At 40.4% G+C, this 14,470-nt stretch overlaps 1 protein-coding gene across 5 annotated transcripts in view; it reads right to left on the minus strand.

Annotated features, from left to right (window-relative positions):
• Window positions 1-14,470, minus strand: part of tnn (tenascin N) — a 52,844-nt gene that overhangs the window by 7,822 nt on the left and 30,552 nt on the right. For 3 of the 5 annotated variants that reach the window (XM_031294333.2, XM_031294332.2, XM_036005693.1), the window contains 7 exons: window positions 8,385-8,648; window positions 6,251-6,514; window positions 5,605-5,868; window positions 3,465-3,728; window positions 1,090-1,220; window positions 335-473; window positions 20-171 (listed from right to left, as the gene is read on the minus strand). In XM_031294333.2, coding sequence (XP_031150193.1) covers window positions 20-171; window positions 335-473; window positions 1,090-1,220; window positions 3,465-3,728; window positions 5,605-5,868; window positions 6,251-6,514; window positions 8,385-8,648 — 1,478 coding nt within the window. The remainder of the gene's footprint in view (window positions 1-19; window positions 172-334; window positions 474-1,089; window positions 1,221-3,464; window positions 3,729-5,604; window positions 5,869-6,250; window positions 6,515-8,384; window positions 8,649-14,470) is intronic. The other 2 variants (XM_031294334.2, XM_036005694.1) reach the window with 2 other exon arrangements.

Consider the following 14,470-nt stretch of genomic DNA (forward strand, 5'->3'; position numbering starts at 1 on the left):
GTTTATCAGTAATTTGTACCAGCCAGCCGCCTCCATCAGTCTCCATGTCGCAGTAAACCTCAATTGGTTTGGAGCGGTCGTTGTTAATATAGACGGTGTAGATAGCACTCTTCCTATTGCCATTCTTCATGATCTGAACGCAGTCCATGGGGAAGGGGTACATCAGGCCAACTAGGAAAGAGGTGTGACAGCATTATTATTGTTGAATACTCATGATGTGATGCAATGTTACAGCGTAGAATAACATAACCTAATAAATGTCAGACAAAGTGACACAATACAACGATAAAAAAAGAAAAGACCATATCAGGAAAGAGCAGAGTAGTGCACAGACCTGTTCTGAAGATAGTCTCTACCACCTTGCTCCTCTTGTTCTCCTTGTAGGCGATGATGGTGACAATATATCTCTTCCCCATCTCCAAACTGGACACAGCAAAACTGTTCTCGCTGGCTCCAAGCTTCTTTTCAACCATCTGAACCCAATAAATATCAATTTCAGCTAATCTTACTGAACACTTACTGCATGAGAGATGACATCGTCTTGAGCTTCAATTAAAGACAGGCATTAAGTCTGCTCCTCATTATTTATAAAATCTTAAAAAAGGATTCCAGTAAAAGATCAATCACCTCATCCATGTACTTAAAATAGAGTACTTCCAGTAGATTCATTTTAATTCTGACCACAAGAGGTCAACGTTCTACAGAGCTTAAATTGAACATACACCTTTACTGTCACCTCAATCTATTTTAAACAGTAAAAAAAAAAGCTGTATCTGTATGCTTGTAAATACAGGACTTAAAACCCTGCACTGTATAGTTTAATATCCATATAATTTATTACTCAAAGGAACTACAGTTCTACCCAATACAGAACAAAAGGGTTTTGCATATTCCTACACAGTCAAACTCAGTTTTCCATATGAGGGTGTTCTTCATAATTTAATGTAACAGTTGTATGAAAAAAAAAATGCAAATATACCCAGATACAGAAAGCTTATCTCTGTATTAACAAATTGTAAGACAAAGAGCTTAATACTTCAGTTGTGGCATATGTGAATACATTTGGGTTAGAAAATATGGCTAAGTTACCTCCATGTTCCCATCCTCATCTCTGTAGCTGAGGGTGTACCCCTCAATGTCAGCAAGAGGAGGAACCCAAGTCAAGAAAGCAGACTCCAGCGTCACATCTGTCGCCTTCAGGTCCTTAGGGGCATCAATATCTATGGATTGGAGTGTAAATCGAGTAGATTACAGCACAAGAACATGTTGTATACTGTATGTTCATTAATACATCTTATCAACTCGGGTCTAGATTGGGTAAACAGAGGATTTTTGGTGCTGCTCTTACTTGAGTTTGTTCACAAAAACTGGGGCAAATAATCAATTGTGAGTGAATATATTCTCTTTAATTAAAGATGTTTTTGTTAAATCATGATTTTAATCAAACACTTTATTTGTGCTTCAGTACAAACCGTTGTCATACTCACATGCAAAAGCAGTGTTTCTCAAACGGACATAACTTTGCGGGGAGTATTCATCCCTTTTTATTCCCTTTCTCTACCTCAATGACAAGGCCAAGATTCATGTATCTGACACTAGCTTTTCAGCCTCTTCACCTGAAGCACGACACCAGATGACTACCAGCCGCCTGCAAAGTTACAATTTGCCGTTGCAGATAAACTGGCAGTTATTCCTCTGCCATATTTAAATGCTTTAGAGGTTTGACCTGAGACACACGCTGAAATAATTTGTCTGACACAAAGACGGCTGCTGTAACAGTGGGAGCCTTAACCTCCTATGGTTCAAGAAATTAAAGAAAGCATATGTCACCATGATGTACAAAATCAGCCCAAGCTATTTACTATTTATTAAAGTCAAGACTCATACTTTCAGTCTACTTCTGGCAGAAACACTGCCTTCTGTTTATATTCAGGAATCGTCCAATTGTCAGTTTTACTATCACTGAAAAATTAAACCTCTTTATCTAGTAATTACAAGGTAATGGGAGTAAAGTGTGAACAGTGACACATTAGTGCATATCGTGGTAGCATTAGTGGAAAGCAATGCAGCTGAAAAAGTCTGTGAAGCACACTGATGTTTGTTTGAAACAGCTTTAACTGACACATTAATGGTGCTTGTTACAAGGTCCGATAAAATCTCAAATGTAATAACACATACTTTTATGTGTCCCAGATCATATCTTTTGACACAATGGCTTTCCTATCTGAACCGAGCACCACGTTGGTCTGTAGCTACCACCGTTTCTAATGACTTACGACGAGACAAGTTTATAGATCAAAACTCGGCCATTTGCTGCCTAATTGAAAAAGATCCAGCTTTCACTTAAAGCTCCCAGGTGATTTTACAGATCTGGCTCACACAAAGATACCCTGTTGTAACCCGTTAAACATGTGCTGCTGCTGCTATTTTTACTCCACACTAAGTTAACATACCTGGCATACCCGGTGACCTGGGGTGGCCTATGGGTAACATTTCCTGCCAGAGCAGGAGTTTTGGTGCTTTTGAAGTTTAGAGTAAACTAATTTTGACTTTGTAAGACATTTACAGCTTAATAAATCAAAGGTCATATGACGTAAGAATTAATGGATTGCTGTTTTGTGTGCAAACATAACATTTATCAATAAAGTGAATAAAAAAGCAATTTCCAAGTTAGCTTAATAAGCAGGTGTCTACAAAATGTGGTAGATTATTTAAATTTGACTGAATTACTATTTTCTATTTTTAGTTTTGGAGGTTATATTGATATATTAAAAAGCTCCACATGTAACTTTCTGTCCCAACGAAACAACCCAGATGTATTCACTGACCTCTAATACTTAACCCTCGACCCCTGGGAATACCAGTGTATCCAGTATTGTCACATAAAACAATATTAAAGTAGGCTAATATACACCCACAATTGCAGAAATCCACAACCCAATTCAATGCTGTTTATCAGCATTAATTAAAATAATGGGATTCTTTAACAACTCTAAAATATAACTGTATTCTTGTTTATCTGAAAGGCTACAACTTTTCTATATCTGTACATAACACTGCTCCAGATAGTGACCCGTTACTGCTATAGATCCAATAGTCCCCCAAACTACGGACGCATGTACAGTAGGAGACCCTGACTGACAGAAAATTCTTATCAGCATTAAGAATCTTGGAACTCGTTACTGATAGACAGCTTTGGGCTAAGATAAAGGCATTTTTAAAACACAGTGGTGGTGCTTATGGGCCATGCACAGCATTTTTATGCCTAATAAAAAAAGATAAATTCAAAATCTGTCCAAATGACATTTTTGTTACTTACGTTTGGTATGTATGCTATATAAGATTTCATCTAGACTGCCTCTGTCAAAAAATACCTTTTATATGATGTTAAATTGCCATTTCCAGAGAATGGAGAGCTTTATTATTTACCAAAAGAGAATCCTGCTTATTTGTTGTGTATTAACCTGTCTCAGCTTTTGTTGAGATCTTCCTGCTGGCTTTGCTCCCCTTGATGGCCCAGATGTAGACAGTGTAGAGGACACCAGGCCTCAGGCCAGTCAGCATGTAAGACCTGCTGTCAGACCCGACTGGGATTTCCTCACTAAAGCCCTCAGAGGAGCTGTAGGTTAGGATGTAGCCATCAATTTCTGCCTGGACTGGATCCCATGATAAGCTGAAGGTGGACTCTGTTTCATCTCGGGCTAAGAGGTTAGCAGGAGCATCCAGTTCTAGAGGAAGATGTTAGTGTAGGTGGTTAATACACTACACATGCAAACTATAGGAACTACTGATGAAAACTACAAAATGTATTGTTTCATTTCTCACCTAAAGGCGAACAAATTAAATCTTTTGGCATGCATTGGCTGAAAACATTCGTAATATGATGGTAATTACAAGGAGAAGAATGATGTTTACCCTCATATATCGCATCATAAAAAAAATTAGATACCTTGCTTATATATACGGCATATGAGATGCAATATGTTTAAATCCTCCCACTAGCCTTGCCCACCCTCACTGCCCAAATGTAGATGATGTAAAGGACACAAGGACTCAGACAGTAAGCTTTTAAGAGACAGCATGGGATCCAAGAGGTGTCTCTGTGCCTGAACTCTCATCAGAACTGTAGCTAAATTTATGTCCATTAATTTTTGACTGCACTTTATCTCATGACACGCTGATGATAGGCCAAGTGTTTATTTGGAGCGCCAAGTTCTGCATAAGGAGTCACGGTTATAGCAAGAGTCAAGAAAACTCTGCCTGGAATGACAGCCCCTGTGGCCAGGGGAACCTTGCAACTCAGCCAGAAATGCTGGAAGTTGGGGGGTAATACCTGTTAGGCAAATAGTTACGGACTAAGCACATTGCGACTCGTATAATGTGCACTCTGAGAGAGAGAAAAGAGCCTAATCCAATGCTAAATCTAATCTTATCTATCCTGGTTTCCCCTTGTGGATGGAGTCTGTTGCACTTGAATGTTGCAGGGAGGAAAATTAAGATTGGTCAGAACATTTGGCATTCTGGGTTTGCTAAAAAAGGCCTGGTATCTCGGTCCAACATAATTTTAACTCAACTCCAGCCCAAAATTTCATGAATAGGTTCTATACATAATGAACTCTGTGTAAAATCCCTATCATGGATGCAGCTGCAAGGAGCTGTGGTTAGAAGGTGAGGAGTGCTCACCCCAAGAAACCTGGTAGTGGACAGCATGAGCGAAGAAGGCTGTCAAAATGAGGAAAGAGTCTTTCAAGGCCTTCACATGTCCTCTTCTGGTAAAAGGTGTCTTGTTATATTCAGATAATTAGGCAGTTGCTCTAAGGATCCAGGTAAATTGGGATTTTACACACAAGTTAGATTGTAGGGCAACAACAAGACATTAGGGGAATTGAGTGCAGCAATGCAGACAATATATCAGATCATGAAGAGACAGCTGAGCCAAAGAGCCAATCTTCAAGCCATCTTTCATCTGTGGCCACAAACGTTGGTTGGGTGGTAAAAAACAAGAAACTGATCATATTGTTGGATACAAGAGGTTGAGATGAGGTTCCCCGACATGTTGGCTGATCTCAGTCTGCATGACAGAGGGAAGACTCTATTGATCTGAGAGAAATATGAATACAGCAGCTGCTCTTCCAGATTAGCAGGTAGAGGTGTTTTGATCACTTCAAAAGAATGGCCCTGAGTGCCTCCTTATGCACAACTTATTAGAGGCTGAGGGGAGACTGCAGGGTAGTCGCAGGACATGCCGGAGGGATTACACATCGAAGCTGGCATGGGACTACTCAGGAAGAGCTGGAAATGGGCTATTGGGCGAAAAGGATGGGCTGCTTTGCTCGTTGTGACCCGCATAAGAAGTTGGCAAGAAGGTGGATGATGTGGGGGATGGATACACTGGAAACTACTTTAAACAAACAAGCTGATTGGTCTACCAAGTGAATAACACATTTTTCTTTTGGCGTTTACAAAAGAGTTGTCTTGTCAAAATAACTACAAGATATGATGCTAAACATAAACACTGCCAAACAAAAGAATATGTGAGATGTGTATTTCAATCGAGGCATGGCTTCAATTGGTGGGTTTAACAGACAATGGTAGATTTGAGACCTGTCTGAGCTTGCGTCGAGATCTTCCTGCTGGCTTTGTTTCCTTTGATGGCCCAGATGTAGACAGTGTAGAGGACCCCAGGCCTCAAACTAGTCAGCATGAAAGAGGTGCTGTCAGGCCCCACTGGGATCTCCCCACTATAGCCCTCAGAGGAGCTGTAGGTTACAATGTAGCCATCTATTTCGGCCCGTGCTGGATCCCATGACACGCTGAAGCTGGTTTCTTTCACGTCTCGGGCTAAGAGGTTAGCGGGAGCATCCAGGTCTAGAGGGAGATGTTAGTAGAGGATATTAATACATTAATGATGCAAACTACACACTACAGACCAGTCCATCAACTTACTCCAAGAAAATATATATATATATATATATATATATATATATATATATATATATAGAGAGAGAGAGAGTTGTGGTGTTTGTAATAGACTTATAACACAATGGTTGAAAGCTACATATAACAACCAGGTGTTGGTCATGTTACCATCTAAGAAAATAAAAAGGTTTTGAAACATATGGGTTAAAATAGTTTTAAGATGCCTAAACATACTAGTGCATGCAGATGAGCATTTAATCCCAATCGTTGGCATTAGCTGGTCAGATAATTAAGTGCTTTGGATTTGAACAGAATGTCATAGATTTGAGACCTGTCTCAGCTTTTGTTGAGATCTTCCTGCTGACTTTGCTCCCCTTGATGGCCCAGATGTAGACAGTGTAGGGGACACCAGGCCTCAGGCCAGTCAGCATGTATGAAGTACTGTCAGACCCGACTGGGATTTCCTCACTTGAGCCCTCAGAGGAGCTGTAGGTTAGGGCGTAGCCATCAATTTCAGCCTGGGTGGGATCCCAGGACACCCTGAAGCTGGACTCTGTTTCATCTCGGGCTAAGAGGTTAGTAGGAGCGTCCAGCTCTGCAGGGGAGTTATGATTAGTATAGACTACTAAAGAACATTACTACATCCAGTGCAAACAAAAAAACAACTACACACAGCTGATCCAATTCAGTAAGATGTGGTTACCACTTACACATAACCTTCAGTCAATGTGTAAGAGGGTAGAAACGTCAAACTTGGATCAAGGTGTTGGAGGGGTTTGACTGTTTTTTTTTTTGTCTTTTAATCAAAATTAGTAATTTTCTCTCCCTTTCTGTTGACACGTGATAAAAAAAATCCAAGTTTGATGTCTCATCAAACACATTGTTACGTAAGCAGGTCTACTACAGTATGAGTATACTATGAGCTATGTTAATTAGAACATTAGAACATGCAAACTACTATTGCAAACAATAGATTGTGACAGGACACCACACACTTCAAATCAGAACCATTGATGTTGTAAAATACTAGATGAATCCCCTATGTATCTTGTGTCTTTGCTGCTCTGAATGTTTGTATTCTCCCAAAACAAGTAAGGTAGTGTCCACTTAAAAAAGTGCAACCCATTCAACACTGAAAATAGAAGATTTCAACATGTATACAGCCAATAATTTGACACATCCGTCCCTCATCATGACAAAATAATAATAATAATAATAATAGTTACTCTTCCCATATCACTCTTGTTATAGGTAATTGAGATCACACTTGCTAACATCACCAGCTAGCAAAGTGAGTTTCAAGCCACTTCAGATATTTGCATCCAGGAGCACTCCCACTGGTTGATGTATGAGTGAGGTTATTGGAGCTAAAATGTCTGCTTCCCTCATCAAAAGAGACCAGGAGAAATGAAAAACAAATTTAAAATGTGTATAAACATGAAGAAAAAAATGGAAAATGACATCAGGTATATTCATCAAACAGAAACTCAAAGCAGTAAACCATTTTTACCCATCTCACACACACGCACGCACGCACGCACGCACGCACGCACGCACGCACACACACACACACACACACACACACACACACACACACACACACACACACACACACACACACACACACACACACACACACACACACACACACACACATCTCAAAACACATCAAACATTTATACTATTGGTATTTAACAGTGACATCAATACAAATGTGAGAACTAGCTCTTCTTTTACTGCTGATATATAAATGTCTCAAAGGTTTTGGTTTCTAAAGCAATTTGGATATGCGCCAGTTGGTCCTCAAAAGCGTTCTTCTGCTGCCTCTTTTCAGAGACATAAAGGCAAGCAGACAGCAACAGCTGCTACCCTTCGCAACAGCAAAGATGAAGAGACAGGAGAAGCAAAATCGCTGCCTTTGTTAAAGCAAAAATGGCTCATCTCAAACTTCTTTAATACATTCAGCCCCAGGCTAAACTAAATGCCTTAAAATGAGGTGCCTAATTATGTTAAATAGTCTTTTTGTGAGAGTTCAAGTTTCCATGTTGGTAGATAGCACACTTACCCCTCTTTGCCTAAGTGTAAAATGTCTATTTTACTTTTTGCCACCACAAAATAGAAAAAAAAAAATAGACCAGGAAATTGTGCAGAAAACCAACGCACAGAAGATCAAAGGGAAATGATTGGTTGCATTGTACAAAAGGGCTATTTGAGATAAGAGCGTTTGCACAAAGGAGCGTAAGAAAAAGAGCCACTTAAAACATCTTTCCCTTTGCTCTAAGGCTGTAAATAAGAAAGAAAAAACCGCACTGCCTAGGAACACTTGAGATATCTGAGAATCACAGGTTAAAATGTTTGTTTTTACATCTACAACTATGTTTAAACAAAAGTGTTAGTAATTTATCTCTTTATCTTATTTAATTATAGACACACAATTCCCATTCAGGGTCCCATTCAAAGTTTACCTGTTTCAGCTTCTGTTGAACTCTTCCTGCTGACTTTGTCTCCCTTGAAGGCCCAGATGTAGACAGTGTGGAGAACTCCAGGCTTCAAGCCAACCAGCCTGTACGAGGTGCTGTCACGTCCTACGGGGATGTCGGTGCTGGAGCCCAAAGCAGAAGTGTAGCTCAACATGTAGCCCTCTATTTCTGCCTGGACACGATCCCACGAAACTGTGGCAGTGTCCTCTGTTACTTCAGTGGTGACCAGGTTGGTAGGAGCATCAATGTCTGAAGAAGAAGAGATTAAAAAAAGGAATAAGAGAAAAGCAGACAAATAAAAAACGAGGACTTCTCTAGAAACTCAGTTGAGCAAGAAGCACAATCTAACAGCACTCACGGTTCAGAAAACAGAAACCAGGAAACATATCCTTCTAATAATGTAGGGAAAAGATCATGGGTTGGGTTAAATAAGTACTTAGTTAAGGTTGCCGAACCAAATGGTTTGGGTTAAAATGACTACTTAGTTAAGGTTAGGGGACCTTCATCCTTATGGTTAAAATAATGATCACGTGGTTAAGGTTCGGGGACAATCATGTTCAAGCAAAATAATAATACTAAGGCCACCCGTGGGCTTTGTCACTTGAACATAAACATACTTTGTTAGCTAAAAAGACTGATGCAGTTGTTTCTCTTGGGAGGACAGTCTCAACAAAACAGGAATGTGTTTGCATAGGGCAGGATGAGCACAGTATAGCAATAGTTTAATGTAAAGTGTGGATAGAGTGGGTCTGAGGTTGGACTCTCGCTTACACAACATCATTGAATTGGTGTGTTAGGAAGAAGCAAGTGAGGTGAGTAAAAACCAGAACTGCAATTGAGCGTAAGCAGTAGTCCGCAGCAATGTTTGGAATGAAGGAACTTTGAAGAAATGTCACTGATTGTTGTTTTTCTTTTTCAATCAGCTGTCAGAGTGCATATGCGTCAAGTTCATTATCCATATTTTCTTTGTATGGACACTGAAGATGACAAATGAACTAATGTATCAAAGGAAGAGCTCTGTGAAGCTCTTCAAAAGAACATCACCAGCAGCCAGCCCATGGTCTGGTCCTGGTCAATGAGCTGCACAGGATGAGCTGCAGTGGGACAAGGACACAGGAGCACAGCAGATAACACAGAGCCCCTGTTTGTACAGACAGTGGGCTTAAAGAATCACAGGAGACATATGGAAGACACAGGCAGAGCAGTGGGTGGTGCATGTGCATGGATGGGTGTTAGTCTTTGTCGAGGGAATCTCAATGAAAGCAAAGAGAGAGCAACCAAGAGAGGAAGGAAGAGAAAATAAAAGAGTCAAAGAGGCATAGTACGAAATACACAGAGGAAGTGAAGAGCAATGTAAAAGCAATCATCATTTAGGATTATTCCTCTGTGGCAGCGGCTCAATGGAGGTCAGTCTTGTGTCAGTGCACAGTCTGCATCATGAAAACTGATTGATGATGCATCCAGGAGAAGAAAGGAACCATGCAGCTGTCTAACTCTATACCCCCTCTCTGTCTCTCTTCTCTTTTCCTGTTGTCACTTTTCTGTCCTTGTGGCTGCACTGCTTGACAGTCTGTCATGACCTAAACCACAGAAAGAATTTATAATAGCCGCATTTTATTAGGGTTGAGTGTTTCTTCCAAAGCCTAAAAATGAGAGGTCAATCAGTGGTCTAAGTACCTTAAAGGTCCAGTGTGTAACGTGTTTAGTTGTTTATTATCAAAATCTGTGTTGCCCGTTCACAAACTTGTCCTTTTTCATGAATATTTACCACCACCATCAATTCAAAGTATTGCTATTGGCTTGAAATTTTACATTTTGCATTCGCATGAACTGGGGTCGACGCTCCATATTCATGCGCCATCTTGAAATACGTTAGCTGGTAAGGGACATACAGGACATACTACGCCGCCTTTCGCATTTTCGCTGTCACATGATAAACTCACAGGTGCTGCTAATGCTGCTAATGGGTATCGTAGCTTCCCGGCCCCGGCAAGTTTGAACAAGGAAACATGGAGGACCACACGTATTCAAAATCCAAATTTCAGGAACAGGAGTCTTCTTCGCCCAGAAAAAGAAAAAAGACATCGAAAAGAGCAAGAGACCGGCTTTTTGAAGCGTGAAGGCTACCGTAGCTGTAATACGTACTTTGAACTGTGTGGCGCGAGAGAGTTGATTGCGATATATGATCTCAACGCTAGATGGGAGAAATTCCTACACATTGGACCTTTAAGTGAGTGCTACTAGGGAGCCCAGAAAGTGTCTATCACTACACATACACAATGACACAGCATATATGCATCCATCTATATGTTTGGTTTCTTTGAATACTATACTGGAGACTATAAAACACAACATTACCTCTCAATATACAAAAAGTTTATATTACGTGTACCAAATCAATCTAACATCATCGTACTACGTTTGGTCTGTTCAAAACATACTCGATTTTTTGCCACCTTTGTTTTAATATATTTCGTGGCATGCTGAATGTTCACACAGACGGTCTACTTTTTACTATTACATCTAATAATTTCACTGTTTCACACCAGAATTGTGTGAGTATGACTTGACACACAGGCAGCATGGGCCACCAGGCAGATTGTGTTTGCATCTTGTAATTTGGCAGTAACTGGGAAGTGGTTGTCACACATACTAGTTGTAATTTCATTTCAGTGGCTTTGAGATTATATTTAAAACTTGCACACGTAATAGTCCAATAGCCAATATATTAAGGCTGCCAAGGCAAAACTTGCCCACTTCACGGTGTAACAGTCGAATCACCACACAGTCTTGCCCGCAACATCCATAGTGGTATTGTTTTCTCTATACAGCCAGAAATAGTACATCCACCAGTGCTTTCTGTCTGTATGTCCCCAGTGAAGGCAACGCTGGACTGAAACAGGCCTGAAAACAGCAGACCATTTTAACAACCACTGGTAAATCTTAACATTTTATACAAATACTGCTTTGCTACAGTCAGTCTGAAGCGCAAGATCCCTGCTTTTTTATTTTTTACCCAAAGCAATGTTGGCTACTCTTAATTTAATAAAAGTAAATTCAATTAGTGGGCTGTAAATTGATTTGCAACAGTCAGACAGCCCAAATGAACTATAAAAGTTAAAACCTTTTGACAGTTTCAAGGACAGTCTGCTAATGCTTTTTATCCCTCACTACAAATTAACTTAAATTTGGTTAGTAACCATCCGAATAAAGCTTGTATGTCTTGTTTCCCTCTCCCTCTTTGGTGCTACGTTGTTACCCTCTGCAGTTCCTTAGGCTCTTATAGGCAGTATAGCTGCTGTCTTGGCTGTCTGATATATTCTATATGTTATATTCTATATGGTAGATGTTTTTTCCAAGCACTACTACTTTCTGAGGGCGCCTTTCATTTGCTCTGAAGTTACAGTGTGTGATGGATTGAGTTTCTCCAGACGTTCTACCCCACTAGCTGCATAGCGACAGTGGCTACCGGTCTACAGAACACGAGCTGTGGCTTTGGTCGTTTGGAAAACAGCTTATCCATTATGGGTGGCATGTTCAGCAGAGGCATCGACCACAAGGCGCACAGCAACATGCCATCTTTCATCATTTACAGCCTCACCGTAAAGTGGAAGCCAATCAGTATGTCTGCGGATGGAGCCGAGGGAAAATATGTGTCAATGGACGCCATTATTTTAGACACTACATTATGTCAGGTGTGACATATGTTTTGTCGTGAAATCCTCTGGCTGCCACGGGCTTTTGGTTATGTTTATCCAACAATCTATTTGTACCGTAAGCAGCTCATAATTCTTTATGACAGAACTGACATGTCTATTTTGCCACATCTACATTTAGAAGTAACATACGATATGGATGATATGAAAGGCCCCCTTTGCCATCATAAATTATCTGCTCATTATCCATTCACTGTACTATCAGGCATGCAAATTTCACACCATTAGACCAGAGTTTTTTGTTTCTTTTTTCAAATCAAACCGTAGTAATGCTGTCAAATCACAAAGGCCAATCCACATTACACAAACATTGTGTGTCTTCACAATTCAAACATTCATTGAAGCATGTTAAGTTTAAAAATGTAAGTATATTTTGTTGCATTTATTAATAACTCTGGGATTAGAAACAGAATATTTTATTTTACTTTTAAAATCTTTGTGGGCCTTAATTTTAAGAGAATAAACGAACAGCTGTTGTAGTAAATTCTGTGGAGGACATTGTAATTTAAATTTTCAAAATTAATGTGTATTGCGTTACTTATCGTGGCCTCCGTATATATCTTGAGGTTATAAGCCAGACCCAGCCCTAATCAATATATTATTACCTCTGAAAAAAAACAATGCAAAAAACTAACTTTTGAGGAGACAGAGCTGTTACAGCATGTAGCCATAAAATAGGGCAAAAATGGCAGAGCCTCCTCCAAATACCACACATGAGAACATAATCGCTCCTGTACCTGAACCTTGCTACATACATATAGATGTACATCTATATAAGAACAGGCCGATAGAGCTGTATCTTACCACACCAATATAATGAACAGACAAAGAAGGGTTAGAGTTCTCATCATTAGTTTTTTTTTAAAAAGTCCCTACTCACATTTTCACTTGTCATTTCTTTCTGGCACCTATTCTCGGAAAACACTGATGGACAAGTCTGAGCAGACAGGGTACTCCCACTGGGCCACATGAGGTGCTAAACTCTGTCCAGATAACATAAAGACTAAACATTCAACTCCTCTACCAAAGACAAGTCCATCTGCTTTTAGTTATACAGAACCTTGGTGGTGACTTTACTGAATCTGAATCAGCAGTAGCAGCCATGGTATGTTGTGTTTATACGACTTATAATCGTTTGGCAGGTTAGTGACTGTGAAACGTCTGCTCCAAGTAGAGATCCATTTGACTGTTTTTCTACATGTTAGCTGTCATTGAATCATTTTACTTTGGCAGTTAAAGGACACCCACAGAATCGCGCGCACACACACACACACACACACACACACACACACACACACACACACACACACACACACACACACACACACACACACACACACACACACACACACACACAGACAGACTGTATATGCTGCAAGACCAGCATAATTCCAACATACCACAGGTAGAGAGAAGATGATTTATAGAGCCACACTAGAGCTTAGATGTGGCCCAAAAAATCAAGCCCGACCCAACCCGAGCCCGTGCACGCTGTGTCCGAGACCGGCCCGGCCCGACATATTAACTGTAATTATGAGCCCGAGCCCGATTTCAACCCGACACTTTTTTAATACGTGGGCCGTTATAACTGACGTTCTCAACTACAATTCAGAGTTGTTTGAACTCAACGCATTTCTCTGTGAGGGCTTGCCTCGCCCTCATGCTTGGAGAAGTAACAAAAGAGGACGTTGAAGGCTGACTATCATCTTTTCTGCCACGGCGAGCCTGCTTCATGTGTCTGTTCATCATCCAAGTCCCTGTTTTATTTGCTGTCATAGGCGAGCAGCGTGCCGCACTTAGCCTAATGCACGCGACAAAGCCCACACATATGTTGTCACTGACCACGACTTGTTTAAAATGGTTCCATACCTCTTTCCTCCAAACTTGCTCAAAGGTAATTCTCCTGTTTTTCTTTTTTTCTTTACATCCTCAACCTCCATGTTGCACTTAAGCTACACCATACAGCCCAGCAGCCCCGGTGTGATGTGTGCAAGAGGAGGAGACTCCGCGCATGACACGTGTTGCATTTTGTAACTGTAGTCCAACTTGTGTAACTTTTTGGACACATTTGTTACTTTGGCCTAAATATAGCCTATATAGATAATATTTCTGATTATGGCATAGCTTTCTCCCCACCCAATTAGGCTAATAAAGTAATGATTAAAAAAAACACAAATGCTTGATCAAAGGCCCGGCCCGAGGATAGTGGCGGAAAATAACGGCTCGGGTCGGGCTTGGGCTCGGGCCGAGAATCTAAACTCTAAGCCACACTGGATGCATATGTGCATGAAGGCCATAGTGAATACCAATTTCACCACCATTTACAGAGTTGTCAATAAAAACAAGTAAAGTTTA

This window comes from Sander lucioperca, chromosome 9 (genome assembly GCF_008315115.2).
Source record: "Sander lucioperca isolate FBNREF2018 chromosome 9, SLUC_FBN_1.2, whole genome shotgun sequence".
In the NCBI taxonomy this organism is placed as follows: domain Eukaryota; kingdom Metazoa; phylum Chordata; class Actinopteri; order Perciformes; family Percidae; genus Sander; species Sander lucioperca.